The sequence below is a fragment of the Mesoplodon mirus genome (genome assembly GCF_964341445.2).
Source record: "Mesoplodon mirus genome assembly, chromosome: 3".
Classification (NCBI taxonomy): Eukaryota; Metazoa; Chordata; class Mammalia; order Artiodactyla; family Ziphiidae; genus Mesoplodon; species Mesoplodon mirus.
In genome coordinates, this window is record NC_138978.1 from 66,059,274 (window position 1) to 66,079,608 (window position 20,335).

The 20,335-nt window shown below is 38.2% G+C and overlaps 1 protein-coding gene across 1 annotated transcript in view; it reads right to left on the reverse strand.

Moving 5' to 3' along the window:
• NEGR1 (neuronal growth regulator 1) overlaps window positions 1-10,122 on the reverse strand; it is a 913,689-nt gene extending 903,567 nt beyond the window's left edge. The window contains exon 1 of the mRNA XM_082614058.1: window positions 9,517-10,122. Within this exon, the coding sequence (XP_082470184.1) occupies window positions 9,517-9,692 (176 nt within the window). The 5' untranslated portion in view covers window positions 9,693-10,122. The remainder of the gene's footprint in view (window positions 1-9,516) is intronic.
• Between the last annotated feature and the right edge of the window lie 10,213 nt (window positions 10,123-20,335).

Below are 20,335 nucleotides of genomic sequence, written 5' to 3' on the forward strand. Positions count from 1 at the left end.
AGTGGTGTGTGAGCAGAAAAATGATCAATAATATATGCTCAAGAAGACAGGGGAGCAGTTACACAAAGACTTATATATAATTTCTTTTTGTGAACATATTCCCCCAAATTCGCCCCTGATCCAAATACAGGCCAAGGTAAAATGCTACTATCTATCTTTTAAAATAAACACAAATGGACTAGTAACATGGAAGGAAGACATATACTTGAGTGTAAAATACATTTTCAGAACTTCAGTGTGTACGATGTATATCACTTCCTCGTGGGAAGGATGTAGGCTTAAGATTATTCCAATTATTTAATGAATTATATGAAATAAGATTTATTCCTTTTTATTATAATTATTCCATGTAGTACAATATGGGCTGAATTTTATGTATCCCAGTGATCCAAAGTTTTAGATTTTGATTAGAAGTCACTCACATATTGCAACATACTTTCTTCCCGCCCTTTCTTCCTCTCTCCTTTCCTCTCTCTTTCCTTCAATTCCTTCATTCAACATTCAGATTTTTTAACAGTTTTATTGGAGTATAAATGCTTTACAATGGTGTGTTAGTTTCTGCTTTATAACAAAGTGAATCAGCTATACATATACACATATCCCCTAGGGGTAGGACAGGAATAAAAACAGATTTTGAGCACTAACAATGTGCCAGCAATATGTTAAGTAGTAGAGATACCATATTTAGCTGATCAAGTACCAAGACATTAATTTGAAAATAGGTTATTTACAAATCAGATATATCTAAGTATGATCTTCTATAAGAAATATTATATCTATAACATTAGGGAAACTTTATGATCCCTTTGATTTATTCATTTAATATTCTGATACAAGAGTATGTGATGTTATTGGAGAGAATATACAAACAATACTCTCTGCCTTCTGATTATAGCTCTTATGTTCATAATATCTCTTAAATCCTTTTAATATCTCTAAATTTACTTTAGTTGCATGAGAGTAAAGTGGTTTCCGAAGACAGCAGAACACATTTTTTCCCACTGCCCTTTAAATCGTCCAAAATCTTTCAATACTTTATGGCAGTAGTTATAGTTTTAAATCAGCCCTATCTTATAGCTTCAGCACGGGTACTGGACCTGTGTCCAAACAACTTAGTGAAATTCAGTGAAGAGCAATTTACTTCTGGACCAAAAAGCGTTATAAACATCTTCCTTAAATTGAACAAATTACCAGCTATCTGGAAAGTATAATGTATTGGCTTCTGTTCAAAAGAGCAACACTTAATGCTGGCAACACTGCCGAATTCCTCCTTTCCTATATTCCCCTTTTCCTAAAGAAAGTGATTAAAGGACCAAATTCCATGCCAGCTGGGTGCTTAAGAGCATCAAAGGTCCTCTGTCAGGATTCAGAACTTGATATGGCTTAGAAACTGCAATGCTAATAGATAACCTCCTCAACATTATAAATCAAAGCCACATGACCACATTAAAATTCTATCAGCTAGCATCAATACCCTGTGGTTTATAAAGTAATGTTGACCTACCTCTGAGAGACAGAATGATACAAAAGGTATGCTCTAGCTTGGGGAGTGTAACTACTTTTCACAATTGAGAGTTATTCATTCAAAGCAAATAGCCAATTCTCTCTACCTCTGTATCTTTATTGATTTTATTTAATTGAAGCCTTAGAAGAAAGGAAGAGGAGGCTCCATGAGTTGAGGTAGAAACAGAAAAAATATCAGAAGGTTACAACAGACATTTTTGCAATTTCGAACTATTCCTGTTATCTGTCGATTATAATTGCAAAGAGCAAAAGCCTACCTATATAATTTAAAATCTTAGATCTTCTTAAAACTATAAGTACATCTCAATAATCTTACAACTGTATCATTGCATTCCAAACATTTTCTGCTGAAACCCACAGTAATATATATATATATATATATATATATATATATATATATATATATATATATATATATATACATCTAAAATCTTGACACAGTACACACACAGAAACACACAAAATAAAAGTTTAATTAAATGATACTTACCTTTCTTATGTAAAATGTTTTCTACCCTATTTTAGTATATTTTATTTTTAAACAAATAGCTTTAGTATCCAGTACATTTTCTTCAAGACCCACTAGTAGATTGTGTCCTGAATTTAAAGACACTGAATGATTCCAATGTGTGTGTCTCAACCCACTAGGACTTCTGCAGGAATTACTTAAGGCAGAGACCACTGATAAATGGATTCGATAAAAAATACTTAATCACTATAAAAACACAGATCTATCATAGTATTAAAGATATTACAATATTATTAAATTTGAAACAATTAATAAACCAAGGAACAAATACATTTAATCCTTTGCTTATCCTTCCAAAAAATTCATTAATTTAAAATATAGTGGATGTTGACCTGATATATGCAAGGTTCAACATTAAAGCCCTAGAAATAGATGAACAACAGTCACAGAACTTTAACAGAAAGTACTTTAACAAAACGTCAAAAAACTTCTTACTACTATTAAATTTCTCCAACATCTGTAAATCGTCATACTTTTAGATATAGTGGACTGATTAAAATCCAATTTGATAATGATTATGCCCGCATAGAAAAATCGTAGATTTTACTCTCTAGTAGTTTGGGAAGTTTGTTTCCATTGGTGAACTTGCAACGCGTAAAATGCCTGACAAAATAGCCTGTGGTCCAATTTAAAGTTTCCTCTACAAAAGCCAGAAGGCAGGTAATATGATGTTCCAAGGAAAAACAGAGCAATACATTTTATTTTCTCTTATACACAGAAAATGTCCATGATAATCTATAATGGATCAGCAAAAATTCGAGAAGAATCAGTTAAGTATGACTTCCTTCCCAACTCAAGAATCCTCTCTTGAGCATTCTTTAGAGATGGTCATTGCATTAATTATGGTTTTAAATTACCATCTTTCCTGCAAAAATGTGGAGAAAGTCATCAAAAATAGGACTTTATGGTGACTGTTTGTTTATATTGGAGCCAGACATCTACAAAATATCTTTTAGAAAGTATTTTGAAGAATGTAAGGGGAAGGTCACCACATCATCTAATACTCAATTAAGCGGGAGAGTAAAAACAAACAATACCGACTAATAAAGCTTCCCTTAGCTCTTCCATGTTAGTGATGTGATGTCTATAATGTCTTTTTTTTTTTTTTTTTTTTTTTTTTTGCGGTACGCGGGCCTCTCACCGTTGTGGCCTCTCCCGTTGCAGAGCACAGGCTCCAGACACGCAGGCCCAGCGGCCATGGCTCACGGGCCCAGCCGCTCCATGGCACGTGGGATCTTCCCGGACTGGGGCACAAACCCGTGTCCCCTGCATCGGCAGGCGGACTCTCAACCACTGCGCCACCAGGGAAGCCCTATAATGTCTTAGTGTATGACATTTTGAATAGGATATGGTAGAAAAGTGATCTGATTTCTAATAAAAAGTTTCAAATGGCTTGAGAGACTAATTTCTACAATGGTTATGTATACTGTTATGATCATATACTTCATAAGAAACTGGAAACTTTGATTTGCTCTTCAGGTATTAAGCTACATAAAAGAAAGGCCTTTAATTCCTATTGATTTCAATAGTCAACACTGTAGGAATTAGTTCAGCATTTTGACCACATATCCACAAACAGAGTTTAGCCCTGGTTCTCTTTTGCTCAGTGGGGGAGGAAAAGAAAAAATGGTATTATTGATTCTTGCCACATTATATTCTTCAACTACTTTATTTTCCCATGCATAGCATCTTTATATTTTTTCTTCTGAAATTAATTATTCAATCATATATTTAATTAAATATTTATACAATTGGTTTATTGTGCTCACCATAATCTGGGTGTGGACAATACCCCAAATATCCATTTTTCTTCTTTGTAATATGCCCCAGTGTTGTTATGGTTCTATGCCTACCTCCTTAAACAACTACTATATCCAGTTCTAGGAAGCAACATTTATGTTACCATGAGCAAAACAATAATTCAACCCAATATATTTAAAATCACTGAAACTATTACTTTTCACCATGTATCAATCAGGGTTCTACCAGCAAAATGTAAACCATTCGGAATATTTAAAACAGAGGGAATTTAATTCAGGGAATTGATTGCAGAGAGGATGGAAAAGTTGAGAAGAAGAACACATGATGATAAGACAGCCCGAAAGTTAGAACAGCAGGAAGCCACTGCTACTCTTAGGATGGAAGAACAAATGGGTGAGGCAGTATACAGAAGCCCAAGAGCTGCTTATCCAGTGGGAGATGAAGACACTGCTGAACACTGCCCAAAGCAATGAAGGAGGGGAGAAACACCTTGGCCTCTCACTCATCATATCCTCCCTTCTCCTAAAACTACCTTCCATTGGACAACCACAGCCTGAAGACAGCTGATGTGGACAACTGGGAAATGCAGCCTGGGGATTAGCTTCATCATCTATCTCCAATAGCACAGCATAGGAGAAGGATGAAGGTTGGATCTGGTTAATCAGGCCCAGAACTGTCACATACAGGATGTGAACATTTCTCCAAACATTCCAGAAGTCAGGTATTTCAGAATTAACTTATCTCATGGAGCCACTTAATTATAAATCCAATCTATTTAAAATAAGTAGTTCATTAACATGCTTGTGCTCAAAGACATACAACCACATGGGCTTATCAGATCTTCTAAACTAAAAAATTGGACAAAAATAAATTTATCTAGAAAATTTAAAAATACTATGTTGTTCTTTAATATAATGAATGATTGTGTATTAATGTATCATGTAATGCGTCATGCTAATAGAAGAGCTCTGCAAATCACTACAGGTAACACTGTAGCATTTTATTCAATATTTTTGAGTGCATTTTTCCAAAATGACTCAGCATGACCATCTATCACCACTTCTCCTTTAAAGAAGAAAAAAAAAACCTCAGAATTTTAAAAATATTTGTTCAATGACACTATTTAATAAGGATGTAGATATTTAAATAGTGCCTTAATGTTTTAAACTGAAAATGTCTATATAGTTGAACAGTACATTTGGAATATGTGATGCATCAATGTGTAGGGATGACTTAACAGGTGAGTTTGAAGAGACTTACTGAAGAGACTCTTCAATGATATCCCAAAAGTACAGTATAATCGACTCTATTGTTATTGGTAATTCTGCATTCTCATACATAAATCATTTACTTTCTTGTATCCAATAGCATACATTTTAAACCAAAACTAATTAACATAATCAAAAGGCAAATGTATTGGACAAATAGGCTGAGAAGTAATAAATGCTTGTCATATCCATTTATAAATCTACTTGTAAAAGTTTTGTGATTTCCAATGGAAATATCTTCTCATAAATGTGCTCTATGCTCTATGCTTGAAGCAAAAGTCTTCGGTCTTATTACAATATTATTATTAGGATCTCATATAACTTCTATTCAAATCTATTGCATTAAAATGACAAAGTTGTGTTCAACCTTGCTAAAGAAGATATCACATTTAAGAAAAGAACCCTCCTTCCTTCCTTTGATTAAAGCATGACAAACAGAGAATATGATATTTTGAATTCATATCAGGATGGCAGCTTAAAATGTACAAACTTCGTAGATGAGTTGAAGTAGAAACAGATGAAAGAACTAGCTTTAAAATGACATGTCTTTTTAAAAACTGGGATGATATAAATGAGGCTATTCCTTGTATTATCTCCAAAGAATATTAAACGTTTTTGGACATGTTAACATAACTGTATTTGTTAATAAGGTAAGAATAAAGTGGCTGATTCACATTACAGTAGATGCAAAACTACAAAAAAAAAAAAAAGTCATCCAAAATTAATGTATTGAGCCAGAGCAGAATTATCTTCCCCTTGATTTTCTAGGTCTAGAAACACTGTGTCCTGAAGCATGACCAATGTGGTTCTAGTATATCTTCTGTTCTTTGCTATGTCACCGCATGAAGCATTAACTCAGATCTTCCATGTACTTTAAAATGCAATTTGAAGACTAGAGAATAAGTTAATTTCTCCATACACAAATTAACAAGTTCTGTCAAGCATAAAATAACAATAAGTATTAAATGTGGTAGCAATCTAATATCTAGTATCTCATTAAGTTAATGAAAATATTAATTTGTATTGGTAGCAAATTACAATGTACTCTAGACATCCATGCATTCATTTAAAGTTTAGGTAAGGGAAGTACCAAAGTTATTGTATTGAATAGATGCATCATTAATACTTTATCAAGAATGTCCAAATACCTTAAGTGAATCCTTCAGAGATTTATAAGTGAATATCATTATTAGAAATAATGGATATTTTGACATTTAATATATTGCTTCACTAACCTTAAGAGGCAAAGTTAAAATGATAAGAATGTTGAAATAAATGGAACTTCATTATATGGAATGGAAATAAATGGAACTTCATTATAAGTCCTCTATTTAAGCCAAATAGAGAAGGTGATTTACAAAATGATAGATAGATACAGTTTGTGGATCACAGAATGAATTCCCTTTTGTATGATAACACCACTTAAGGGAAGTTTTGCTTTTCTTGATTCTTTTCTCTAAAACAGACATACTGGCATTTAGGAGATAAAAATGTATGATTTGACCTTTAAACTTCTGTTTCATTAACGTAACCACAAGCAACAGAGTCACTGACTGACACGTTTGCACTTTCAGGCCTTTAGCACTTAGTTATTTGATAACTTTTATGCCACTATTTGCTTTTTATTAGAGATACTTTGAGGAATGTGTTACATTAAAAATAGAGTATATTGTGTAAAGCTTAATAAATGATCTCGTGTGATTCAGTAAAGTGTTCTCTTGAGTACTAGCTTTCTGTGCTTTGACGTGAGGGTGTGTATGTATTAGGGAAGATTTTGTTTTGTTTGTTTTGTTTTCTAATGAATTAGATAATTAGATCAAAGACAATTCCAAGTATCCAAAGTGAAAACATAAACTATAACTCTGTGTCATTACTTTTGATGAAAAGTATGTCACCTGACTTACACTCAATTAGTCCTTAAGCTCTTCTGTACTGGTCTATGAACAGAGTAAATACCAGTTGCAGATGAGTCAAGAAAAATAACTGACACAATTTAACATTTTTTTAAGAGAAATAGGATTTCTTATAAATATACATGTTAAAAATGTTTAAAACCTGTGGGCAATATAAAAAGATAAAAAATAGGATACTCCCTAGAGAATTCTAGAATTACTGTAAGCAAATTACTCTGAGTAAAAAGTAATGCAGATTGGATTTGTTTCATATGACAAAAAAAAAAAGATTCTGTTTATTTTTAAAAAACATTGTAATTGGTTAGAAACATTATTCAAAAGAGACAGAGGTTGTATTCTCTTTTAAAAGTTTAAAAGTCAAAAGTTCCCTAAACTAAGATATGACAAAACTCAGGATATGGTATATAAATGGATGAGGTACAGTGCACACAAGTAAACAAGGACTGCACCAAACCAACAAACCAGGAAGGATATTGGTGTCACTAGTCAGAGAAGCTTCACTATTGGAAGCAATGAGTGCTCCTAGAGGCAGAACATGGGTTCAGTTATTTTAATAGAAACAAAACACCTAAGATATACCATTAAAAGACAAGCAGTCTATCAAATCCTTTAGATTGAAAGTGTTAATGCTCATTATAAATAGGCAATATGCTACTACAAACGTATAGATTGCCGCTCCAATGATAAGTGTTTGTAACCTCTAAAGATAGCACTTCAACCTTACTGTTGTTTAAACTTCCAAACAAACTTAATATAAAGAACATAAACAAAGGTTTAATTTATATCCTGTGTGTGACCAAAAGTTCATCTCTTTTGCCAACAATGAAAGGTATTTTACTAAGTTATAACAAAACATTTGTTACTTTTGTATACATCCAGTGGCATTTTGCGTTTACAGTAGATAGCATTATTTATATTATAAAAGCACGTTATTAATGTATATTAGAAACTACAAGAGTATTCCAGATGAATTTGGACTCATAAGCATGTTTTAGAAGGTGTAAATCATTTACCACACCCAGATCCCAGATCATTAAATTTAAAATATATTGCATGACTCAAATAAAACATAGCCCACTCTGTTTCACTTTAGACATGCCACATATACTGATTTTGTGCAATCTGAACTTACAAGCCAACTACCACATAGTGGAGAGAAAGAAGATCTTTCAGGGAGATTTGAGATATATGTCAGGTGGAGGTGTCATGGGGAGGGCGATGGGAAATGAAGGAATGAGGGCATTTAGCCTTGTTTAGATCTAAGCACCGCTGATTATCAATTTATATTTTCACAGGAGAAAAAATGTTTCTAGAAGCTTATCTGCAGTGTTGTTTAGAGATAAAATTAGTCTATGGATGTTCATTAATGACAAAACATTTCGGTGCGCAAGCTTGGGGAAAAGAAGGGAAGAAGGGAGAGTGAGCAAAAGCAAAACTTAAAATGGGAAAAGGGAGGAAAAGGGAAAGATGAGGGGATAGAGAGAGGAAAGAGAGAGACTGTGTGTACACATGTGTGAGTGACAGTGTGTGGAACAGTGAAGTAGCGTGTGCCTTTTAGACAGTAGAAGAGAATCTGAATGTGAAAGTGGTTGTTAGGGAGAGTATGGAAGTGCCAGAATGTGTGAGAATGTGAAGCAGAGTATGTGAGGGAGTGTGGTTAAGAAAGAGAGATTTGTGAGGGTGAGAAAATGGTAATGGAAGGGGTTAGAGGGAACATACGTGTGTCTGACAGGGATGGGAACCGATATGGGGAAAGAGATGGGAATGTGAGTCAAAGAGAGAGAGAGAGAGAGAGAGAGAGAGAGATCACAGAACAGGGATATTAATGAAGAAGAAAAATGAGGAATGGAGAAAGGTAAAGAGTGGAGAAAAGTGGGTTAAATAAGAGGTGAGAAATTAGAGTGGTGGAGATAAAAAAGAAAATATGAGGAGAAAAAAGGGAGGAAAAATACAAAAGGAATGAAAAGAGGCAAAGGAAGAAGGGGGAAATGGAAAAAAGAAAAGAAAACGAAGGGAGGAAAAGAAAAGGGAGAAAGCGGTAAGAGAAAAGAAAGAAAACTGAAAAGGGAGAAATTGAGCCTAAGTGTCCAAGTGAGAGGGAAAATACATAGGAGCAGGGAGCCAGCCATCAGTTTGAAAAAGTCGCTTAGGCTGCAGTAAAATAGAAACAACCTGATAAACTCGTCAGACTCTCCAAGAGTACCCCATGACAATAAAACACAGACCTTGTGAATTTAGTTTCCAAGTGGCACCTGCCCCTCTTAAACCTCACACTTCACTCATCCCCGGGCTACCTGTCGTTCCGGCAAAGTGCTTTAGAATCACCAGTCCGGCTTGCTACCTGCCCCGGTGTAAAGGGGCCATGGCTCCAGGCAGAATCAGCAACTGAATTTCCTGAGATGTAGTCTTTTGATAATGATCACCACCAGCATCATTACTTGGTTTAAAAAGAAGGCAAGAAAGGTGGAAAGACAGAAAGACAGACTGAGACAAGTACGAAAAAGCACGACGTTCTTCCTACCTAAGCACCGCCGTGTCCCCCTTTCTGACCATCATGTTGTCCACAGCAGCCCAGGGGAAGTCCACACTCTGTCCAGCCGGGAGGCAGGAGGGTAGCAGGCAGCACAAGCTGAGGAGCACCGCCGCCAGCCACTGGTTCGAGCAACAAGCACCCTGCACCAACAGCATCATGTCCATCCCTGCTAGGGCTGCTCACTCTCCAGCAGCTTTCAGCTCGCACTCCCCCACCCCCTGGTGCTGGCTAGTCTTCCCGGGAACCAGGCAGCGCGCCACAGGATTTTTTTTTTCTTTCTATTTTTTTTTTTTTTTTAATTTGGTGGATGGGTGGGTTTCTTTTCTTTCTTCCCCCCCACCCCCCTCTAGTTGTTGGGTGTTGTTTCTCTCTTTTTTGCCTCCCCTCCTCCTCGTCTTTGCTTTCCCTCCCTCCCTCCCCTCCCACCCCCTGGCACCACACTACACCTCCTCTCGGTTGCTTTTGGCCGAGTCCGGAGTGTGGCTAAATCTCGGGCAGCTCGCGCACTATCTAGCGAGAGGGCGAGCGCGCCGGCTAGTGAGGGAGGAGGAGCGGCGGCGGCGGAGGCTGGGCGAGCGGCGGCGGCAGCGGCGGCGGCTGTAATCGGGGCTGCACCCTCAGCAGAAGCAGCGCGGGGCGCAGCGGCGGCCGGCGGCCCCGGGCTCGCGCGCGTTGCCAAGCGGCCGTTTCCTTAGCAACCCCGCCCGGGGACTGGGGATGCAGCAGGGAGGGGGGAAACGAATTGGGGCGGGGGGGGGGGTGCGGGAAGAAAAGAAAGAAAACGAAAAAAAAATCAGGAAGAGGTATATCACAATTATGCAAACTGAGAGGAAAAAAGAGATGCATCGGAGACAGAATGCTTCCCTTCCTGTCATACGCACTAGAGTGATGCTTTGCTAGAAAAGTCTCCTTGTCGGGGCTGAGGTGAACAGAGCAGAGGGGCGCTTTGCTTTCCCTCTTCGGTGCATTTTACCTCTTGAGGCACCGTAACTTTTAAGTCCTCCAAGTTGTGGTGGGCGCCATCATGACGCCGGGGACTGTGAGGTGTTGTTTCTTTTCTTTCCAATCTCGCCCGGGCGGCCGCGCTACAGTTGACAAGCGACCAACTAGTTCACTCTTTACCTCTTTTCGGATATAGGTAGGGACGGTGACGGGGGGGAGGGGCTGCTTTTTGAGGGGACAAGAGGGGGGTGCTTGCAAGGCCTGGCGGTAGAACAGCTGGCGCGTCTAATGGGTCAGTCGCTAAGGATTGGACGGCGGTCCCCCTACACCCCGCACCTCGTGCATGTTGACACTAAATTGTGTGTGTGTGTGAGAGAAGTATAGTCAAAGTGGAGAGCGCGTGGACGTGTGTGTGAGTGTGTAGTAAGCGCGCGCCCGTGTATGCGCGCGAGTCGAGCTCGCGGGGCCTGTACGCGCGCGGCACGCAGGCGCGCTGGGAGGGGCAGGGCGGGTCGTGAAGGGATGGAGTCGGGAAGAGACTGCAATCAAGCGTTTTAATTGTGTGCAGCCAGGCAGTCCTGTTATGTAAGAGGCAGTTTAACCCGTTTGAGCCTATCAGGCGGAATGATCAGCGCGTTCGAATCTAGGCAGGGCAAAGTTACCGTGTTTAACGAGTCACAGGTTTATATTTTTTAACAGCCTCCAGACCCGTTTGGATAGGCTTCCCACTCCGCGGCGCAGAGCGGCTACCCTCTCTTCTTACGCCGCCGCATCCACGTAGCAGCTCGCCCCGCCGCTGCGAGCGGCTGTCCTGGCCCAAGGCAGAGTGAGGTGCTGGGCGTGGGGCCGCCGCCTACCCTTTTTTACTTCTTCCCTTCTTGAACTCCTTTCCAGATTCAGGATCCTTTAGCTATTCCGGTCCATTCGCAGATCAATGCGAGAACCGAGGCTAGAGTCGATAGCAGTTATGCCGATCAATCTTGTTTAGTGAGGAGTTTGGGAAGCAGAGCGGGGAGGTGAAGGAGAGAAACAAGTAATTAAAAAATATGCTCACCCCTCCCCTTCCTCCAACCCTATCCCCCTTAAGCAGTCTTGGAAGATTTTCTTCGGCTGACCCCAGTCCTTCATCCCTTGGAGGAAATAAATACAGCAAAACCTCGCACATCCCTAACTCGTTTTCCATAATGCTAGCAGGGTCCTTTGGCAAAGCGCACAGAAGCAATAATCTCTGCAGGGGTCAGCATCCGGCTGCCTCCCCAGACTGAGCTCCTTACGAGGCAGGCAGGGAGTCGTTTTGCTTGGCGGTAGCGGCGCTCAGAGTGATTTTTATCGCAGTGCATGAGGATATATGGGGAAAGGGAAAGGTTCCTATCACCTGTGACCACCCAGACTGACTGATCGAAGAGCCCCTAACCAGCATCACCTCCCTGACGAAGTGACAAGTGACACTCCAAGGCCCGAGCCGTTTGCAGCAGGAGTTACTGATGTTACTAGTATTCAAGCTTAACTCTCAAATCCGGCTCGGAAATTGAGAGTGCAACAGTATTCAACCGCGTTTTGAAACATCAATAAAATGTTAGTCATTTGCGGATGAATGAAAACATTTTCTTTACCGTCTGGTATGCTAGGGAAATAATTGTCAAATGACAGACTTGCTAATACTGAAGCCAGATACCTAGGTAACACTGTTGTCTTGTTAACTGCGTTTTTCTCTCTTGCGTGGTACACTAATGGATAAAGCTTAAAATTATCTAGGGCAAACGGGGGATTAGAAGAATCGACATGTCGTATACATAGGCAAAACTTCGCAGCATTATTCAGTATTTTCACTAGAAATTATCTAGATTACATTGAAGAGAAGCAGAAGGCACAACTTCCAGCATTGTGACTCAGTTTAGTGCTATTTTATGCAGGGATGGGATGACAGCATTTTCTAGTACAAGCTGTGAAAAGCATCCTTTTGTAACCGCTGTTTCTCAGAGATCTGACATCTTCAGTGGGGGGGGGGGGAGGATGGGGGAATCTGTGACCAGGGATGGAGCTCTGCAGTAGTTTTAATATGTACAACAACCCTTCAGGCTTGTGAAAGGAAACTGGGACCACTTCTCTTTAAAGGCAAAGAGTTTATTTTCTTTATTTCTAGTTTTTATCTCAACTTCCATTCACTGATCACAAAACACTTAAATCTCACAAAACCCATCCAGAGGAAGCAATAATTGAACCTAGTTTATAGATGCATGGACAATTGGAAAGCTTATTTACATGTGCATCACTATTATTTAAAGTGAGTGCAAGAATGCTGAGTGGGGTAGCCTTATTACTGCATGTACTTTCACTGTCCTTCTGACTGGGAAGGGAAATGATTTTCAAAGCTTTTATTACTTTCTTTTCTCCTCAACCTTTCTATGGACATATATCTGAGAGGATTTTACAGGGTTTCTAGTATTTGCTTTTGAGGTCCTAGATTTCTTTCAAGCAGAGACTTAAATCCTATAAGTCTTGGCTCCTGAGAGAAAACCAGAACAAAAACAAAGAACAATGAAATGAAAGAAAGAACACCTCCCAGCTCAGATAGCACATTGTTCCTTAGTAGAATTTTTGTTTGTTTGTCTGTTTTTTAATAAGTATTGAGAATAGGCAACAACATTGTTGGAACATTTTAGATAATGAGGGTTGGAGTGGTTGTAGTATGATACTCTCTTGGTCAGAGTTTTTAGGAATTGACATTGGAATGAATTACTACTACTACTACTTCCTCTTGAATCATGTGCTCTTACTTTGTTTTCAAAGCTCAACTTCAAATATTTGAAGAAATGTGGTGACCAATATTGAAGGAGAAAGGTGGAGCCTGACTTTAATAATTGATTATGCCTTTAACTAGACTAGTTTACACCCCTGTTTTTCATGTCCTCTGACCTCAGGGGGGTTGGAAGTGTAATGTTTAAGGCAGATGCATATGCTTCTTTTGTTTAATAAACTTGATTTTTAATTGACAGTGTAAATGAGATTGTTATTTTGGAAAAAATTTGAATATAAATTCACGTTTATTTTCTGATAGCAAGTAAACCCAGATATATCTTTCATTCTATTACTGTGTAGGCATGAGAAATTTTAGGCAAGACAGGTCCCAGGACCTAATCAGAGCTAATGAGAGTACTTTGTAATCCCTGAAAGAGTCCGTCAGGAAGCCCTTTTAAACAGAACATATGAATAATAGCTCTTTAACTTGGGCCATAATTGAGTCTCTATTTGAATTAAGCTGGTTTAGGCTTGGAGAACCTTGCCAACTTAAACTGGCCTATAGTGGTAATTTGCAGGTTGGTATGAGAACTACAAAGCTTGGGATACTTGTTGGGGGGGGATATTTATAGAAAGGTTTCTCAACCTAGGCACTTTTTTATGGAATTATAGTTGATTTACATTATTGTATTAAGTATCAGGTGTGCAACAAAGTGATTCAGATATATATATATGTGTATATATATATATATATATACATATTCAACCACCTAGAACACATTCCACAGGCAGAGTGTGGGCCATCTCAGAAGTCAGGAGACCCCAGGGTACAGGGTGGTTAGTTTTTATGGGCTGGGTAATTTCTTTTCTTTTTTTTTTTTTACTTCCTAAATTTTATTTATTTATTTATTTATTTATTTATTATACAGCAGGTTCTTATTAGTTGTCTATTTTATACATATTAGTGTATACATGTCAATCCCAATCTCCCAGTTCACCCCCCCACACACTTTCCTCCCTTGGTGTCCATACATTTGTTCTCTACATCTGTGTCTCTATTTCTGCCTTGAAAACCGGTTCACATATACCATTTTTCTAGATTCCACATATATGCATTAATATATAATATTTGTTTTTCTCTTTCTGACTTACTTCACTCTGTATGACAGTCCCTAGATCCATCCACTTCTCTACAAATTACCCAATTTCATTCATCTTTATGGCTGAGTAATATTCCATTGTATATATGTACCACATCTTCTTTACCCATTCATCTCTTGATGGGTATTTAGGTTGCTTCCATGACCTGGTTATTGTAAATAGTGCTGCAGTGAACATTGGGGGTGCGTGTGTCTTTTTGAATCATGGTTTTCTCAGGGTATATGCCCAGTGGTGGGATTGCTGGATCATATGGTAGTTCTACTTTTAGTTTTTTAAGGAACATCCATACTGTTCTCCAAGGTGACTGTATCAATTTACATTCCCACCAACAGTGCAAGAGGGTTCCCTTTTCTCTATACCCTCTCCAGCATTTGTTGTTTATAGATTTTCTGATGATGCCCATTCTAACCAGAGTGAGGTGATACCTCATTGTAGTTTTGATTTGCATTTTGTCTAATAATTAGTGACATTGAGCAACTTTTCATGTGCCTCTTGGTCATCTGTATGTCTTCTTTAACCTAGGTATTTTTAATAATTTGGGCCAGGTAATTCTTTGTTGTGGAGACTGCCCTGTGCATAGGAAAATGTTTAGCAGTATCCCAGGTCTCTAGTTACTAGATGCCAGTAGCACCAGTAGATGCCAGTAGCTGTGATAACCAAAATTTCTTCAGACATTGCTAAATGCTGTGTGGACCAGTGTAGAGGGGTGGCAAAAATTACCCTAGGTTGAGAAACCCTCCATTATAGGTTAAATTTTTAAAAATATCTACCATCTTGTGCTTTTCAAACAAAATAATAAAGCACATTGTGGTCAAAACAAAAGTATTTTATTTGAATTCTATAGCTGCAAAGTAGCTCCTCCTCCTCATCTATTCGGTATCTGCATTTACCTACTATGTGATTGAGTAGCCCAGCTTAGTGCGGGTGTAATTAATTGAATGGCTGAACATAAATATCTTTTCATGATGTTCCCATTGGAGCTCTTTTTTTTTTTTTTTTTTTTTTTTTTCCTTTTTGCGGTATGCGGGCCTCTCACTGTTGTGGCCTCTCCCGTTGCGGAGCACAGGCTCCGGATGCGCAGGCCCAGCGGCCATGGCTCACGGGCCCAGCCGCTCCGCGGCATATGGGATCCTCCCAGACCGGGGCACGAACCCGTATCCCCTGCATCGGCAGGCGGACTCTCAACCACTGCGCCACCAGGGAGGCCCTGGAGCTCTTTTATTTAAGTCAGAGCTGAATGTATATTTCTCATTTTTAAAAGAAATTGTCATTTTGTGGTGGTTTAAATAAGAGTATGAGTCAATGGTGAGCTTCTTTTGGGTAAGAGCCAACTTAAATCTTTGTATTCTTTACATAGTGACAGCTACAGGGTATGTAGTCAGGAAATGACTATTGAATAAAGGAGAGGAAAAACAAAGTAATTTCCCTTTTGAATAACTCTATGCAAAAATCATATATTCACCCATTTACCATTTTTATTATCTTATCTATTAAAATACCAGCCTTGATGATAAGTAAAGAGGTAAGAACTGTGGGCTGGAGGGATGTTTCAAGGATACTTTCAAAGCTCTTCAAACTATTCCCATAGTCTGGCCGTGAAAATTTCACCTAAGTGCTTAAACCAGAATGAGAAGTCTTAGGATAAGTGTGGATGGAAATTATTTTTAGAGTACTGAGTGTTTTTTTTTTCTTTTCACTTGTAAGGTAGTGAGTACATATCAACTACATACCCTTATATATTTGCATGGGTTCTGGGGAAACTAATAAATACCTCTATCCTTATTCATTTAAGATTTATTTAAGAGTTTTACTTCCAAAAGGACTTTAGGAACCTCAAGTGCATGTATGTAAAAGTAAATGTCAAGTTTAATATTTTCTATTTGACTATCAGAAATGTAAAATATTACACTCTGAAACTAGTATTCATTTTTTATTTTTTATGTTATTTCATTTTATTTCCTAAAAGTTTCTGATTCTGATTGCAGAGATTTTTACCTTGTATATATTTGACCCTTCAACAACACGGGTTGGAACTGTGTGGATCCACATGTATGCAGATTTTTTTCAATAACTGCTATAGTACCACACTATAGTGTAGTGGCTGAGTTCCTGGATGTGGAACCTCAGAAACAGAGGACTGACTATAAAGCTGTAAATGGATTTTCCACAACGCAGGGGTCAGTGCCCTTTACCCACCACATTATTCAAGGGCAAACTGTATATATTTTTAAAGACTTTACTTTTTTTAGAGCAGTTGTAGGATTACAACAAAATTTAGATGAGGGTATAAAGATTTCCCGTATATACCCTGTCCTAACATGTATAGCCTCCCCCAGTAACTACATCACTAACCAGAATGACACATTTTTTTTTTTCAGCAAGGATAAACCTACATTGGCACATCATAATCACCCCAAGTCCATAGTTTTCCTTATGGCTCACTCTTGGTGTTGTACATTTTATGAGTTTAGACAAATATATAATGACATGTAGCTATCATTTTATGGTATGGTAAAAATCCTCTGTGCTCTGACTATTCAGTTCTCCCCTGGCAAACTCTAATTTTTTTTTTTTTATTGTCTCCATAGTTTTGCATTTCCCAGAATGTCATATGCTTGGAATAATACAGAATGTAGCCTTTTTTCAGATTGGCTTCTTTTACCTAGTAACACATTTAAGATTCCTTCATGCCTTGTCATGACTTGATTGCTCATTTCTTTTCAGTGCTGAATAATATTCCATTGTTTGGATATACACAGTCTATTTATTCTCCCAACTGGGGGACATCTTGGTTGTTTCCAAGTTTTGGCATTATAAATAAAGCTGCTATAAATATGCATATGCAGTTTTTTGTGTGGACATAAGTTTTCAGCTCTTTAGGTGAATACCAAGGAGCATGCTTGCTGCACCATATGGTAAGAGTATGTTTGGTTTGTAAGAAAACCCCTATATTTCCTCCAAAGTGACTGTACCATTGTGTATACATTCCCACCAGTAAATGAACAAGAGGTCTTGTTGCCACATAACCTCACAAGCATTTGGTATTGCCAGAGTTCCAGATTTTGGCCACTCTTGTAGGTGTGTGATAGTGTCTCATTACTGCTTTAATTTGCATTTCCCTGATGTTATATGATGTGCTGTATCTTTTCATATGCTTATTTGCCATCTGTATTTCTTCTTTGATGAAGTGTCTGTTAAGGTCTTTCGATCATTTTTAATCAGTTTTCTTTTTTATTGTTGAGTTCTTTGTATGTTTTGGGTAATGGTGCTTTATCAGGTGTGTCTTTTTTTTTTTTTTTTTTTTTTTTATGGTACGCGGGCCTCTCACTGTTGTGGCCTCTCCCGTTGAGGAGCACAGGCTCCGTATGCGCAGGCTCAGCGGCCATGGCTCACGGGCCTAGCCGCTCAGCAGCATGTGGGATCTACCCGGACCAGGGCACGAACCCGTGTCCCCTGCATTGGCTGGCGGACTCTCAACCACTGCGCCACCAGGGAAGCCCTATCAGGTGTGTCTTTTGCAAATATTTTCTCCCAGTTTGTGGCTTGTCTTCTCATTGTCTTGACATTGTCTTTTGCAGAGTTGAAGTTTTTAATTTTAATGAAGTACAGCTTATCAATTACTTCTTTCATGGATTGTCTTTTGTGTTGTGTCTAAAAAGACATCACAATACCCAAGTTCATCTAGGTTTTCTCCTGTGTTATCTTTGAGGAGTTTTATAGTGTAACACTTGGGTCTATGACCTTTTTTTGAGTTAATGGTTGTAAATTGTACAGTTATCTGATGTGTTTTGAAACTCTATAAGACTTGTGAAATTTACCCTTTTATCATATTTTCCTATAATTGATAATGTGTAGATATTATCTGTCCTATAATATAAATATAGCAGGGGAGGTACTTCATTGTATTAATTTATGAAGCCATCTTTATTTTTTTATTTTTTTTTATTTTTTTATTAGTTTCTGCTTTATAACAAAGTGAATCAGTCATACATATACATCTGTTCCCACATCCCTTCCCTCATGCATCTCCCTCCCTCCCACCCTCCCCATCCCACCCCTCCAGGCGGTCACAAAGCACCCAGCTGATCTCCCTGTGCTCTGCGGCTGCTTCCCACTATCTAGCTACCTTACATTTGGTAGTGTATATATGTCTATGCCTCTCTTTCGCTTTGTCACAGCTTACCCTTCCCCCTCCCCATATCCTCAAGTCCATTCTCAAATAGGTCTGTGTCTTTATTCCCATTTTACCCCTAGTTTCTTCATGACTTTTTTTTTAAATTCCATATATATGTGTTAGCATACGGTATTTGTCTTTCTCTTTCTGACTTAATTCACTCCGTATGACAGACTCTAGGTCTATCCACCTCATTACAAATAGCTCAGTTTCGTTTCTTTTTATGGCTGAGTAATATTCCATTGTATATATGTGCCACATCTTCTTTATCCATTCATCCGATGATGGACACTTAGGTTGTTTCCAGCTCCGGGCTATTGTGAATAGAGCTGCAATGAATATTTTGGTACATGTCTCTTTTTGAATTATGGTTTTCTCAGGGTATATGCCTAGTAGTGGGATTGCTGGGTCATATGGTAGTTCTATTTTTAGTTTTCAAAGGAACCTCCATACTGTTCTCCATAATGGCTGTACCAATTCACATTCCCACCAGCAGTGCAAGAGTGTTCCCTTTTCTCCACACCCTCTCCAGCATTTATTGTTTCAAGATTTCTTGATGATGGCCATTCTGACTGGTGTGAGATGATATCTCATTGTAGTTTTGATTTGCATTTCTCTAATGATTAATGATGTTGAGCATTCTTTCATGTGTTTGTTGGCAGTCTGTATATCTTCTTTGGAGAAATGCCTATTTAAGTCTTCTGCCCATTTTTGGATTGGGTTGTTTGTTTTTTTGCTATTGAGCTGCATGAGCTGTTTATAAATTTTGGAGATTAATCCTTTGTCAGTTGCTTCATTTGCAAATATTTTCTCCCATTCTGAGGGTTGTCTTTTGGTCTTGTTTATGGTTTCCTTTGCTGTGCAAAAGCTTTGAAGTTTCATTAGGTCCCATTTGTTTATCTTTGTTTTTATTTCCATTTCTCTAGGAGGTGGGTCCAAAAGGATCTTGCTGTGATTTATGTCATAGAGTGTTCTGTCTATGTTTTCCTCTAAGAGTTTGATAGTTTCTGGCCTTACATTTAGGTCTTTAATCCATTTTGAGCTTATTTTTGTGTATGGTGTTAGGGAGTGATCTAATCTCATACTTTTACGTGTCCCTGTCCAGTTTTCCCAGCACCACTTATTGAAGAGGGTGTCCTTTCTCCACTGTACATTCCTGCCTCCTTTATCAAAGATAAGGTGACCATATGTGCGTAGGTTTATCTCTGGGCTTTCTATCCTGTTCCATTGATCTATCTTTCTGTTTCTGTGCCAGTACCACACTGTCTTGATTACTGTAGCTTTGTAGTATAGTCTGAAGTCAGGGAGCCTGATTTGTCCAGCTCCATTTTTCGTTCTCAAGATTGTTTTGGCTATTCAGGGTCTTTTGTTTTTCCAAACAAATTTTGAAATTTTTTGTTCTAGTTCTGTGAAAAATGCCAGTGGTAGTTTGATAGGGATTGCATTGAATCTGTAGATTGCTTTGGGTAGTAGAGTCATTTTCACAATATTGATTCTTCCAATCCAGGAACATGGTATATCTCTCCATCTATTTGTATCATCTTTAATTTCTTTCATCAGTGTCTTATAATATTCTGCATACAGGTCTATTGTCTCCTTACGTAGGTTTATTCCTAGATATTTTATTCTTTTTGTTGCAATGGTAAATGGGAGTGTTTTCTTGATTTCATTTTCAGATTTTTCATCATTAGTGTACAGGAATGCCAGAGATTTCTGTGCATTAATTTTGTATCCTGCTACTTTTCCAAATTCATTGATTAGCTCTAGTAGTTTTCTGGTAGCATCTTTAGG